At 39.3% G+C, this 14674-nt stretch overlaps 1 protein-coding gene across 1 annotated transcript in view; it reads left to right on the top strand.

Annotated features, from left to right (window-relative positions):
• Dnah8 (dynein axonemal heavy chain 8) overlaps positions 1-14674 on the top strand; it is a 286408-nt gene that overhangs the window by 48173 nt on the left and 223561 nt on the right. The window contains exons 12-17 of the mRNA XM_077801771.1: positions 1060-1257; positions 3883-3959; positions 5428-5527; positions 6099-6218; positions 7867-8002; positions 11820-12007. Coding sequence (XP_077657897.1) covers positions 1060-1257; positions 3883-3959; positions 5428-5527; positions 6099-6218; positions 7867-8002; positions 11820-12007 — 819 coding nt within the window. The remainder of the gene's footprint in view (positions 1-1059; positions 1258-3882; positions 3960-5427; positions 5528-6098; positions 6219-7866; positions 8003-11819; positions 12008-14674) is intronic.

Genomic DNA, 14674 nt, shown 5'->3' with positions numbered 1-14674 from the left:
GATCCTTGGTTTGCAAGTCTGATTCTAGGCAGAATGGGTATCTGTCTATGAAAAGCAGCCTGGGCATTCCTTTGGTGCTGAGTGGTGATGGTAATGGGTAGTTGCATTGTACCTCTTCCTTGTCTCTGGGAAGGCCCTGCCTCTTATTTTAAGAATAGAAAGTTAAGCACCAGAGCTCAGCAATCAGAGCTAAAGCAGCAATCCACAGGCCTTGCCTGAAGTGTGGCCCGATTGCTAGGTTATTCCAACTCCTCTGCACTGAGATCCCCTTGAATGACTGGCATTTCTCCCAGGTGTAATTGGTGGATATTGGCATCCAGACCCTCAAATATAGGTTATCAAACTTATTCTGAATTGTGGCCAAGATTTAGCCTGGTTGGGCTGTTCTTGGTGAGTGGGGCACAGGAGGCATACCCTCATTGGACTACCCCTGTGAACTCTTTTAAAAAAATTTTTTTTGGTAGTTTTAGGTGGACAGCATGCCTTTATTTTTATGTGATGCTAAGGATCAGACCTAGTACCTCACATGCACTAGGCAAACACTGTGCCATCGAGACACAGCCCCATTCCTCTCTGTGAACTCTTAAGTAGTTTAAAAGGAGAGCCCAAGGGTCAAGCTAAGTAGAGCCTGTTATAAAAAGCTGAGATTCAAAGTCAGAATGACCAGCCGGATGCATGTCCAGTAGTGGTGCATACCTGTAATACCAGCAAATCAGGAGGCTGAGGCAGGAAGAAGACAACTTTGAGGTCAGCTTTAGTAACTTAACTAGACCCTGCTCAAAAAAAAAAAACAAAAACAAAAAGAGGATGGGGATATAGCTTAGCGATAAAGCAGCCCAGGTTGGTCTGATCTAAATGATTCTAGAGCCTGTCTGTCGGTTTGATTTTTTAACCAATGATTCATTAAGAACTTGTTTTAGAGAAGGGGCCTCATATCTCATTTAAAAAATATAAAATAGCATTGGGCTGCAGCTGCTGCTTGGAGGTAGAGTGCTTGCCTAGCCAGTGCTGTTTGATCCCCAGCACTGCCAATAAATAAATAACATTTCTCTGTTTAAGATTTCAGAAATGATAACGATTGTTCAGACATATACATCCTTGAGTAATTCTACAATAGAAGGAATAGATATCATGGCAATAAAATTCAAAAATATATATCAAGGGGTACAGAAAAAACAATATGACATTCTGGATCCAAGACGGACAGAGTTCGACAAAGATTTTGTGCACTTTATGACAAAAATCAATAGTTTGGAGGTGAGTAGTTATACATGCTCTTCCTTAGGAAAGCTGAAGATCAGTAGCACTGTCCTGTAATAGAATCAATGTTCACATATTTAGTATTTATGTTACATTCCTGCTGTGAATTGACAAAAATGTTAGCAGTGTGAATGTTTTAAAGGAGCCCACAAATATTTTTTAACTTTTTGTTTTAATGAAAAATGAACATATACAATGCCAGATGTCAGTGAATAATCAGAAACCTGAAGGGCTGTTAGAGTTATGGCTCATTTTCACTTTACATTAAAATTTGCATTTCATTTTTGTTGTGCCAGCGTCATTTTTTCCAGTGTAAGAAAGAATTTATAGTCTTTATTTTTTATTTTTTTTAATGGGGGTTGGAGGTGGTACCAGGGATTGAACTCAGAGGCACTCAACCACTGAGCCACATCCCCAGCCCTATTTTGTATTTTATTTATAGACAGGGTCTCACTCAGTTGCTTAGTGCCTCGCTTTTGCTGAGGCTGGCTTTGAACTCACGATCCTCCTGTCTCAGCTTCCCAAGCCACTGGGATTACAGGCGTGTGCCACTGTGCCCATCTGTAGTCCTTTTTCTTTAAGTACAGAGATATCTGAGAGAAGCTGGGGAAGGTGGTTCACTCTCCCTTTGGCCTTGTGCCCTATGCCTGCATTCTTCCTGGAGCCACAGAGGACATCTCTGAAGACCTCTGATCTCACTTGTGTCACAGATTAAGGGACACAAGAGGCATGAGGAGGAGAAGACAAAATATGTTAGATGAGACTATAATATATTGCTTACCTTTTGGACTTATATGACCTCTGTTATTTTCTAACTGAAAACTACCAATGAACCAAGTTTAGCCCCAGGAAACAATCTCTTTGCTGTAGAACATCCTGGAGACACAGGCAGGGACAAGAATATTCTTGGTCCTCTTTTTGCATCTGAAATTCTTGCCTTGAAAGTAAGAAAAAAAGTCAGTTTTGGACTGAGGATATAGCTTGGTGGTAGCAAGCCTGGGTGGTAGCAAGACTGAGGATATAGCTTGGTGGTAGATCCCCAGCACGCCCTGCCATGTGCATGAACATGTGTGCGCGCGCGCGCACACACACACACACACACACAAACACAGAAATAATTTTGTTGCATGTATTAATTTAAAAAACTATATTACATATAATATGGGCAGTATAATTTTAAAAATTCATAAAATTCTATCATTCTAATAATAATGCTTTTTATTTTTGGCATAGATTTCCTTTTAGCTTTTGACAATTAGATTCTTTAATGTTAAGACATATTTTAGTTATTACTTTTAATTTTGGATTAGTTGAGTAGGATAGAGTTTGCTTCCAAAATGCATTGGGAATTAAATGTTTATGGCAATGGAATTTTTTTTAACTTTATTTTATTTATTTCATTTTTTTAGTTGTAGTTGGACACAATACCTTTATTTTACTTATTTATTTTTTATGTAGTGCTGAGGATCGAACCCAGCACCTTGCACATGCTAGGCGAGTGTTCTACCACTGAGCCACAACCCCAGCCTCGCCCATTCCCACCCTCCTCCCGCAATGGAGTTTTGTTTTTTTTAATATTTTTTTAGTTGGATAGAAGCAGTAAGTTTATTTTATTTATTTATGTGGTGCTGAGGATCGACCTCAGTGCCGCACACATGTGAGGCAAGTGCTCTACCACTGAGCAGCAACCTCAGCTTGGCAATAGAGATTTTTAAAAAAACTTATCTTTTAAATTATTTTAAAGACTTATTACTAAGGATTTTTATGTTTTAAAAGACATTGTAGCTTTCAGTAAGTTCAGAGGCCAGATTAGCCTTGTAACAGATAATTTGCTTGAGGTGGCAGTGTTTCAATTTTCCTTCCTTTTCCAATGTTCAGTTCGTGGGTGTGATGTATATTAGTAGATCTAACCAATATAATCTGTAAAAGTAATTTGCACAGTGATTCAGCTCCTTCTTTTGGTATCAGGAATTTGGAGTTCACTTCTTGGGATAGGAGGAGTCTTGGAAGAATATTTTCTGCTGTTCATTCCTCCTTAATAGTGGCAAAGATGTTTCTGAGAGTAGCAGTGTTGGAAAATGATACTGTTGCCCCTGGTGTGTAGTGTCATTACATTGCTCTATGAGCACACTTAGACATTCTAAATGTTCCAGAGAAAAATGTTTGGTAAGGGACAGTCCTTTCATAAATTCTCTAAACAGTGATATACAGTAATGAGCTGCAAATGGAAAACACATGTAACTTTGATTTTTCTAGAAGCCACATCAATAGAGTAAAAAGAGGCAGGTGAAATTAATTTTAATAATTATGCTTTATTCAGCCCAGCTCATTCTAAATGGTGTAATTTTAAAATGGCATTAATATAAAAATCATTAACGAGCTATTTTACATCATCTTTTTTTGTCTTTGAAATCCTGCATGTATTTTACATTTACAAATATCTAATTTCTAAGTAGTTATATTTTAAGTGCTCAAGATCTACAATGTGGCCTGTGGCTGTCATACTGGATGGAGCATTTCTAGATGGGTATATATCTTGGAATCTATTTGATTCTGTAGAAAATTCATTAACTAATCTCTTCCTTAACATAAAAAAATCATGTAAATATTAATATTTTTTAGGTACAAATACAAGCATTTATGAACAGTACTTTTGGAAAAATCTTGTCTTCTCAGCAGGCTCTTCAGCTGCTGCAAAGGTATTTATAATACTTTAAGCAGTACCGTCTCTAGGTGGGACACTTATTATCTGAAAACACAATTTCAAATAAGATACTGCTCAGAAATCTCTCCTACATTAACCTGAATACTTAAAATGTTAACCTTTCAATTACCATTAAATAGGTTGATAAAAATGTGAAATAGAGGATGTTATTTTTTTCATTGCATTTTTATAGTAGAAGTCTTTCAGTAACAAAATGAAATTACCTGCCATGTTCCCCCACCCCCAGTCCTGTAATATGCTCAAGGTTAATTCTGTAAGTTATTGGGAAGGGAACGAATAATGTTTAATTCTACATATTGAAGGCATTTCCCAAAGTGAGATTATATAAGAGTAAAATTTTTCATTTTTCTTCTGAGGGATCGATCTCCTATATTTTTTGTTTAAAGTTCATTTCATTGCGTATACATAAGGTGTACAGCATGATGTTTTGATGTATACTGTGGAGTGGTTACTGCAACCAAGCAATTCACATATCCATCATCTCACACAGTTACCCCCTCTCTTTCTTTTTGTGGTAAGAGCACCTAAAAGCTACTCTCCCTCAGTTTCCTTTTCCTCCACTCCAAACAGCAGTTCCCCTGCAGCGGGCAGGGAATCTGGATTAGAAGGACGAGCTGGACTAGAGGCCTTACTTTTCCAGCTCAGGCGTAGGTAACCCAAGTCCCATGTTGGGTCCCTTTAGGAACTCTTCTGGGAGTCAGAGGATCTGGGTTTGGGTCCAGCTTGTCCTTCTGAAAACACAATTTCAAGTTCCATATCTCTGTAATGATGACCCATACCTTGAGAGACCATTGTAAGATTCAGACATAATGTAATTCTGACCAGTGGCAGTACTGCAGTCTACAGGTACCATTTTCTTGACCACCTCATTCTCTGTCTCTCTCTTCCATCTCTGTCCCCACCCCCGTTGTTTTGTTTTGTTTTGTTTTTACCTATGGACGCTATTGTCAATTCATATTATTATCCACATTATGGTCCTGTTACTTCCTGTGCATCACTGTTCTCAGTGGAGGTGCTGTTTGGTGGACAAAGTCATCATCAGGGCTCTGCTTACTTGGAATTACCTGAGCACTAACATTGGCAGAGGTACATTCATTGTGCTCCACTGCACCTTTACTGAGCCATTTTCCACTCTTCTCTTTCATGTCAGCTTAAATGTCACATCCTCAGGGAAGTTTGTCTTGATTCCTCAGACTTGGCCAGGTCCCCTGTTATATGCATTTCCAGCTTCCTCTTAATTTCAACCATTGCTCGTGTGACTCTTCACTGAAAGCTGCCTTTTCCATAAGCTCCAGGAGAGTGTAGGTGTCCCTGCCTCTTTCATCAGGGGACATTCTAGTCCAGTGTGTGAGGTCCGGTATGAATATCTTGTCAGGTGAATGAACCTGTAGTTAGTATATTTCTCACCTCCTTTTTGATGACTCAGCTTTAATTACTTTTAGATTTCAGAAGCTGAACATTCCCTGTCTTCAGTTAGAAATCAACCACACAATTGAGCGAATTCTTCAGTATTATGTGGCTGAACTTGAAGCTACTAAAAAGGCAAGTGGCCTGTTTATGAATGGAATTATGCATAGTCATGGTACAAAAAAAGAAAAATAATCTGAACACTCTCCAGTGCCAAGCTTTTTGGAGGAATCTCTTTCACTGCTGAGGACCTTCAAGGTTCCTTTCCTCACGTGGGAAGGTGCTGGTGGGGCATGTCGCTGGACAGCCAGGTCACCACTTCTTTACTTTAAAGAACTGTCTTTTTGCCACAGCAGTCAGTTGTGTGTATGGCAAAGCCCACTTAAGTTAGTATTTTTAAATATGGAAAGGTTGGCTCTGGAGAATTTTGGGATAGATATGCTTCTTCCTTTGAAAGTGTCCATAAAATTTGGGCAGGAAAAAAAATACATGCAATAGGAAATAAAGGTTGAAGAGAGAATTAAGTATCATATATTGTAAACATCATTGTTTCTGAGCTTCGAATTATCAATTCTTTTGAAGTACATTTACATAATTAGTGACCCCTTCTATATGCAACATGTGAATAATGGTTAAGTAACTGTACAAATACTATTGTACTTCTCCACTTTAGAATTCAAGTGTTAACACCATATTTTAATTACAGCTTTATCATTCTCAAAAAGACGATCCTCCTCTTGCTCGCAATATGCCTCCTATTGCAGGAAAGATACTTTGGGTGAGGCAGCTCTATCGCCGGATCAACGAGCCCATCAACTATTTCTTTGTAAGCCAATAATTACATTTATAATATGTGTGTATTGTGGTGATTTTAATACAAAATTGCTTTGCAGGTACATTTTACCCTGTAATATTTGTGCCCGATAAGATGAGGTCAGTTCTTTACTGGGCAAAGAAAATTTAGCTTATAAATATGCTTGAGACTCAGTCAATTTTTTTGTGTTGAGTAGATAAGCCAGTTCAATTACAGTTATCTCAGAGTTGGTGCATCTCATAATGTTATGTCTTTTAATAATACAGACACTTTATAAAGACTTTTTAAAAATAATTGTTTGAAAATGCTGTAAAGTGCAGGCCTAGCGCAAAGCTTACTTCCATGTGTGGACAGATGGTTCACGGATATGTATTTAACGAAGGCGAGACATACTGACTGTATTCCTTCGAGAGGATCTTAGCCCTAGACAGGGCATAACAGTGTGTTCATTCTTGATGTCCTTACAATTATTAGATTTCTCAAGAACAGGCTAGTCTGAGGCCTGGTTGGCATTCCGAAACTGCCACTTTGTCTTTTCTTTGTTTTAGTTTTGTTTTCATGTAAGAGGCAGAGAGTGATTTTCTTGCTGCTGTGTCGTATGGCTGAATGCAGAATGAAATAATTATAAAATGGTAGTCTTGCAAGTCATTTTATTATTACTTTATATAGGGCATTATTCAGTATGAAGTTTCTGCTGTTTGGTTTGGCCGTTATCATTTATTTCATTGTTCTGAATATTAAAAAAGTTCTTTTTAAAACAAAAACAAAAGCATAAACAAAACCTTGGCCTTAGGCAAAAGGTTGAGGTGGGGACTCAAGTTACTATAGAGGGAGAGTAGAGATGGCTTTGTTTGGCATTTGTGAATTGAAACCTAAATCTTTCAATTTTATGTAAAGAAACTTGGTTTTAATTCTTTGATATATATCTACTTTTTTTTTTTTTGGTGCTGGAATTTAGGATTCTGCTATGATATTCACAGTATCAGTCAGTTGTAGGGACGGACTAGAGACTTGAAGGTGGAGACTCCTAATGCCTAGGACTGGTTGTAGGGCTAGAGACCTCTCTTTTTCTATTATTTATTTATTGAAGGCACTGGGGATTGGACCCAGGGGAACTCTACCACTGAGCTACATCCCTACTCCTTTTTATTTTTTATTTGCTGAGGCTGGCCTCAAACTTGTGATCCTCCTGCCTTAGCCTCTTTGAGTTGCTGGGATCACAGATGTGCACCACTGCACCCAGCAAGACCTTTTTTTTTTTTTGTACTAGGAATTTGAACCCAGGGGTTAACTACTGAACCGCATCCCCAACCCTTTTTATATTTTTATTTAGATTCAGGGTCTTACTAAGTTGCTTAGAGCCTCACTAAGTTGCCTCAGTCTCTTCTTCTGCCTCAGTCTCTGGAGCTGCTGGGATGACAGGTGTACACCACCGAACCTGGCAAGACCTGTCTTTTTAAATCCTTTCCTTTGCAGTGCTCCCTCTCTACTGGTAATGTTTTCCTACTCGTATCTTCAGTTTCCATGGCCTTCCCCATCTCTTACATGCCTCAATGGATAGCATAACCCTTTGCTGTCATCTTAAATATAAGGTTTTATGAAAACAGCCTGCAACTTCTTAAAATATACCTTTCTTTTTTCCCTTAAAAAAAAAACACAGAAAAACTCCGAAATTTTGTCAAGTTTGGAAGGTAAATCTGTCATCCGTCAGTATAACAAAATCTCCTATGTGCTGGTGGAATTTGAGGTGATCTACCACACAGCCTGGGTCCGGGAGATTTCGCAGTTGCAATATGGTGAGTGTAAGAGGGCCACAAGTGGGGGCTGGGGACTCTGAGTGAGTTCATGGTTCTGGAGAATATTTTACATCCCTTTCACATAATTTTAGGCTAGTTGAAATTTAGATTTAGGGATGATAACAGTGGTTTATTTTCCTATTAATCTTCTGATTTTCTTCTTTCTTTTAAACATTTTTTGGAGATGGGGTCACACCGTGTTGCCCAGGCTGGTCTAGAACTCCTGGGCTCTGGTGATGTCCCTGCCACAGCCTCCCAACTAGCAGGAACCACAGGCCCTCACCACCATGCCTGGTCCAACAGTTGGATTTTAGTAGCAAAAGTTATCATGATAGTAAAATTGATATACATAAATTATGACTTTCTCCTGAAAAACAGTATTTAAAAGTGAAAATATGTTATAGATACCCTCTCCATAGATTTATCCGTATTCTGTTTTATCATGTTGTCAATTCAAATCTCAGTCCCAATCAGGGGAGATAGAATCACTGCCTCCCTTCCTCCTTCTCTTTTTTTCCTTTCCCACTCATCTGTTTTTTTCCTTTTCCTTTTCTGTTGTTGCATTGGACTTCAGTTTTGAGCTCCAGTGACTTAATAGTGTTAGGGCTGGCTCAGGTGCCTCTGAGGCTCAGGTGCCTCTGCCAAGGCTTTGGGCAGAGCTCACTGTGGGGCCGGGGATGGTTCTCCCCCATCTGTCTCCATCGGGGTGTGATTTTCGTGTGGACTCAATTGTTGGTCAGTTGAGTTTCCTGTTTTGTCCCGTCTTAACCATAAAGTCAAAACCACAATCTTCAGCTCTGAGCCATGACCTTGGTGCAGTTCCTCCCGTATTCCCTGGTGGAGTTCTGTCTGCCTCCCAAACCAGGATCTCCCCTTGGGCAGAGCATGGAGTTGCAGGCCTGGGGAGCACACATTCTGCAGGTGCTTAGGGGTGATGGTGAGAGGGGCTGTTCCTGTTTCTACCTTTTGGTTCCAGAACTCTTGTAGTTTAGCTCTTGGGGACATGGCAGTTATACACAGACCATTGGTTCATTGCATACCTACAGTCTAGAGGACAGCTCCCCAGTCCCCACAGGGTGCCAGTGCCAACTGGCATAGTTAAGCCTTCAATAAACTACTTTCATGGACCACCCATTTCTGGAGAATGCACTGTAGATGGCCCCTGGGGATTCTAATGAAAGCCTGCTAATGGAGCAGTGCTCCCCATGGAACTTCAAGATAAGCTGAAAACTCACAGAGCAGAAAAAGGCAAAAGAGAATTTTTAACAACCAAAGTGTGGCGTGTGTACTGTTTTGCATTTACAATGCCACATACTTTTCTACTTTTTTGGTGTCTTGCTGGATTTTTGTGTCCCCAATGCCCTTCCTTTTATCTTTACATGTTCAAATACAAGTTCAACAGTCACCAGTTCCATAAAGCCCTTTCTTATTCCTCTTGGCTGAAAATGATGTTTTCCTCCTCCAAAGTCCTCCACACATTTTGTCTACAGTTCCTTCTCATGACACTGCCTTATGTGTTCACCTCATCTCCTCCTCACATCCCAAGGATACCCTGTGTCTGTTTCATTGTGTATGCTTTAAATAGTGGTCATAGCTAACATATACTATGTGCTCACCAGTGTGCCAGGTTTGTCTAAGCACTTTGCATAAACAAATCCCTTTGATCCTAATAGCAGCCCTAGGAAGAGCTGTTATTGTCTTTGTGTATTAGATGAGGGAACTGAGGCATTGAGAGGTTAGGTGACTTGTCTAAGATCACACAGCTAGTGAATAGCAGAGCCAGGATTCACTCAGTCTGTTCTCTTAACCTTTACACTGTTGTAGAGACAAAGGAGGTAAGGCACAGTTGTATTTGACTGCAGCCAGGTTCAGAGGGCACAGCTTTTGCTGTAATCAATTAATCCCCTGAACCTCGAGTTCAGAGAGTTTCGGAGTTTTATACCCAGCATATAAGGGGAGGGGCTCAGAAGTTCACAGTCTTCAAAAGTTCACATAAAAGCAGCTTTTTTTTTTTTTTTCGCAGTTCTGGGCATTTTAACCCTTCAAGGACAACACCTGAGAAGGGGAGAGCTTCTTCTCCTCTTTCTATTCTCCCCCTGCCAGCTGTTACCATGGAGCCCGGTTGATAACTTCTCTTATCTTAAAAATGTAGACATCTCTGTGAAGCCCAGCTCAAGGCCAGAGGCCTTTTTTGCACATTTTTTCAAAGTACTATACTGGATATGTTTGTGAAAAATTAGTAAGGGGGTGCCCAGCACCTGGAGTGCTGGTATCTTCTTGGCCAGTGGCCAAGTAAACAGGGGGACATGAAAATAGGAAGTTTATCTACATTGAACTCTTTTGCAGAGACTCTTTGGCTGACAGTCCTAAAATCAGTCTGGATGAAGATTTCTGGAGAGGCCCAGTTAAGACTTTTCAGTGGAGAAAGGGGGTGCCACTTCAACACTGTACTCCTCCTAAAAGGGTCAAGATGGGTACCAGGCACATTGAGGGGACTCTTTAGATATTTTTTAAATGTCCAATAAGCAGAGATCAGGTTATCTTTATAAATGACGATTATATCAAATTTCCTGGAGGGTTTACTCCCCCTGAGAACATCAGCTGACCTGTATCAGGTACGATAAACTCATTGTAGTGGATTGGTGCCCAGGAGAAGCGGGCCAAGTAACACTAACAGTATAAAGGGAACTTGTTTCACATGAGCCCAGTCAATGGAAAATGAATTGTTCTGGAAGGCTTCCTGTGTTCCATTGATGTAACTGTGCTTAACTATGTAGATGCTTGGGATAGGAGCTGGGGGCCTGCTTCAGCCTCCTTAAGCTGCTTACTTGACAAAGATCCTCTGCTGGTGGTCACAGGGAATGAGATGCCCCCTCAGTTTGGAACATTCCTGGCCATCAGTCCTTGTCCATCTTCATTCTGTTGTAGACCTTTCTGTCCTTACAGAATAAAATAAAATGTTATGATGCCAGGCATCGTGGCACATGCCTATAACCCCAGCAGCATAGGAGACTGAGACAGGAAGATTGCAAGTTTGAGGCCAGCCTCAGCAATTTAGTGAGGCCCTCCCTGTGCAACTTAGTGAGACCCCCATCTCAAAATAAAAAAATAAAAAGACTGGGGATGAGGTTCAGTGGTAAAGTGTCCCTGAGTTAAATTCTCAGTACTGGTAGCAAATAATTTAAGGCTAGCCAGCAAGAACAATTTGGGATCTTGTATTTCAATTCTTAATAAAAGGTATATCTGAAAATGCCGATTTTCATGAACAATGCTCCTCTAAGACACAGTGTAAAAAAATCCTCCTCTACACTCTGACTTCACAACTCAATGTTGTTTAAAAATGTTTGTTACTGATATTGAGCTTCATTATAAAAATAATTCAGGATGGAGATTGAGTTCAGGTACAGAAGCCAGTTTGGAGTCAGGGTGCAAAAGAGTTTGAAATCTATGAGTTGTGTCATCTTTGCCCATTTTCTTTTTCAGGGGTAAAGTAAAAATCCACAAAAATAAACCACAGATCTCTTTGACTCACTCAGAAAAGTACCATGGTTCACAGCACAAAGGCTCTCAGTAATTGGTCAACTTTTCTCTCTCTGGATCTTATTTTAGGGCTTTCTAGACACTCTGCCTTCATCCGTTGAGGTCTTGAGTACTGACCATGTGACAGATACTGACTGGGCCTTAGTACCCGGGGCATCAGTGCTATTGTTCTGTTCTTAAGAAGTTAGTCGTTCAGTGGGGAAGACAGACATGAAAACAGAGCTGGGAGCATAAAGGAAATCCAGAATAAGTAATATCAGTGCTCATTTATTTGTAGCTTTACAAGCCACACTTTTTGTGCGACATCCAGAAACAGGGAAGCTGCTGGTTAATTTTGATCCCAAAATTTTGGAAATTGTGCGGGAAACGAAGTGCATGATAAAGATGAAGTTGGATGTTCCAGAGCAGGCGAAGAGATTGTTAAAATTGGAAAATAAATTGAAATCAGACAAATTGTATTTGCAGGTAAGACAGATGATGTTTTCTGACTATTTTGAAGGAGATTGTGTGTGTGTGTGTGTGTGTGTGTGTGTGTGTGTATAAGAAAAACATCCCTGCAGGTTTGCTGACATGGAGGGAAAATTCATTACTATTTTGATTCTTGATAGAATTAAACTATTAACTTGCAAGCAAAATGAAAGATTGGAGATAGAAAGACCAGAGAAGAGTGTCAGGATTCAGACTTACACTTCTGGATAATAAGTAATGAAATAGCAGATTTGTTAAAAGGTCTTAATTAGAACTTTATAGATTAAGTGCATTAAGTTTATAAAGCTTTATAATACATTCAATCTTTTTTAAAATTTTGTTTATTTATTTATTTTTATGTGCTGCTGAGGATCAAACCCAGTGCCTCACACGTGCAAGGCAAGCGCTCTGCCACTGAGCCACAATCCCAGCCCATAATACATTCAATCTTGTAGCACTAATAATATAAATGAAGATGACTATAAAATGACATAAGTGGCTGGGTGCGATGGCATACATCTGTAATCCCAGTGGCTCTGGAGGCTGGGGCAGGAAGATTGTGAGTTCAAAGCCAGCCTTAGCAAAAGCGAGGCACTAAGCAACTTAGTGAGACCCTGTCTCTAAATAAAACACAAAATAGAGCTGGGGATGTGGCTCAGTGGTCGAGTTCCTCTGAATTCAATCCCCGGTACCCACACCCCATCACCCTGCCCCCAAAATTGACACGAGTGGAAATGATTATTTAATATTGTGGGCTGAAATGGAGCTTTGCTTCAATTCAAGTTCAGTCCTGGGCCATCTGAAAAATTTTAAAATGAAAATGGCACACAAAAACATATTCAAAATGGCACAAAAAATAGTCCATCAAAATATATTCAAATCCTAATGCATAGTTTCTAAAATGTGAAGCACAAGTAAGCAACATCAGGTTTCTTTAGCCAGCCAGTTAGCACACGTTTGTCCTTTTTTTGCTTTCTCTAGGAACGTATGGACACATATTTGGGAATGCAGGAAGATACATAAGTGCAAGAAGTTTCAGCACTATTAGTAACAGCAGAGGCTGGACTCTAAATCCAACAGCAGAGAGCTGATTAAACTTGCATTATAAGATTAATACATAGAAACTAATGGAATAGCTGAGTCTTCAACAAGAAAAAGAATTCTCTTTGCTCTGGTGCATTAACTATTTTAGAACCAACAACATGATAAGTAGATGCAGACTCTTCCTGTTTCATGCTGGGAAGAGTAACATGAATCTTCTGTTCTTATTATGTCATTCTATACAAATCTCTTGATTTAATTAAGGTCCATGTCTGGGCACAAAGACAAGTTGATAATGAAGTTCTTTTGGAAAAAAATTTAACAAGAATATTTCAAATTTTACCATAATAGAAATTACAATAAATTAAAAGTCACAATGATATTAATATGTGACATTAAGAGGAACAGCAAAAGAGCTGAGGTAGAGCGCTTGTGTGGCACATGTGAGGCACTGGGTTCGATCTACAGCATCACATAAAAGTAAATAAATAAAATAAAGATCTGAAAAACATACATAATAATATTAAAAAAAGAGGAACAACAAAAAGATAAGAGTATTATAACATAGATTCCCAAAGGGTTTTTTAAATTATAGCTTTGGGCTGGGGATGTAGCTCAGTGGTAGAGCATTTGTGTAGCATGTGTGAGGCCTGAATTCCAAATTCAGCACTGAGAGGAAAATAAAGTACTAGCTTTATTGGAATATGGTTCACATACCACACAACTCACCCATTTAAAGTATACAATTGCCGCAGTCCGGCTGCAAACAAAATAGCTGGGGGGTGACGAATAACTTGTGTACGTTGATACAGCAGGAATGGGAGCCGTTTATTGTAGGACAACAGAGCTATTTATACATTTTGCACAGCTTATCTTAATTAGCATAAACTAGATACATCAGTCAACCAATAAGGAATCTCCACACTTAATGGCTCGCTTTTGTAACTTCTCAAACCACTCCCTCTGGCATTTTGCCAGGCACCATCCAGACTTGTTTACGAACTCTAACATTCCCCTGGCAAAATACCAGATGTTATTTTGACTTGTTTACAGACCTTCACATACAATGAAATGGTTTTAGTATCTTCCCTAAGTTACCCAACCATCACTACCATCAATGATAGGACATTTTCATCATCCTCAACAACCTCATTAGCATTTGCTCCCTATATTCCCTCAACTCTATATTATACCAGACCCTGGAAATCTCCAGTTCACTTCCTGCCTCTCTGGAGTTACCTATTCTGGATATTTCATACACATGGAATTAGATAATTTGTGTTTTTTTTTTTGCTACTGGCTTCTTTCACTTGGATAGTGTTTTCAAAGGTACTTTCTATTAGTTCATGTATCAATACTCCTTCATTCCTTTTTGTGGCCAAATAAAATTCCATTGCATAAATTTTAGTTATCTGTTTGTCATCTGTTCATCAATTGATGAACGTTTGGGTTGTTTCCACTTTACAGCTATTAAAAATAATGCTGCTGTGAATATTTGTGTACACGTTTTCGTGTGGACATAAAAACTTTGAAACAAATGTGTTTTCATTCTCTTGGATATCTATATCTAGGAGTGAAATGACTGAACTTGATATCGCCATGTTTAACCTTTTGAAAACTGCT

Source organism: Urocitellus parryii, chromosome 8, assembly GCF_045843805.1.
Source record: "Urocitellus parryii isolate mUroPar1 chromosome 8, mUroPar1.hap1, whole genome shotgun sequence".
Taxonomy (NCBI): Eukaryota; Metazoa; Chordata; class Mammalia; order Rodentia; family Sciuridae; genus Urocitellus; species Urocitellus parryii.
Note: the sequence above shows the minus strand (reverse complement) of the source record. Positions and strands in the feature narration are given on the sequence as shown.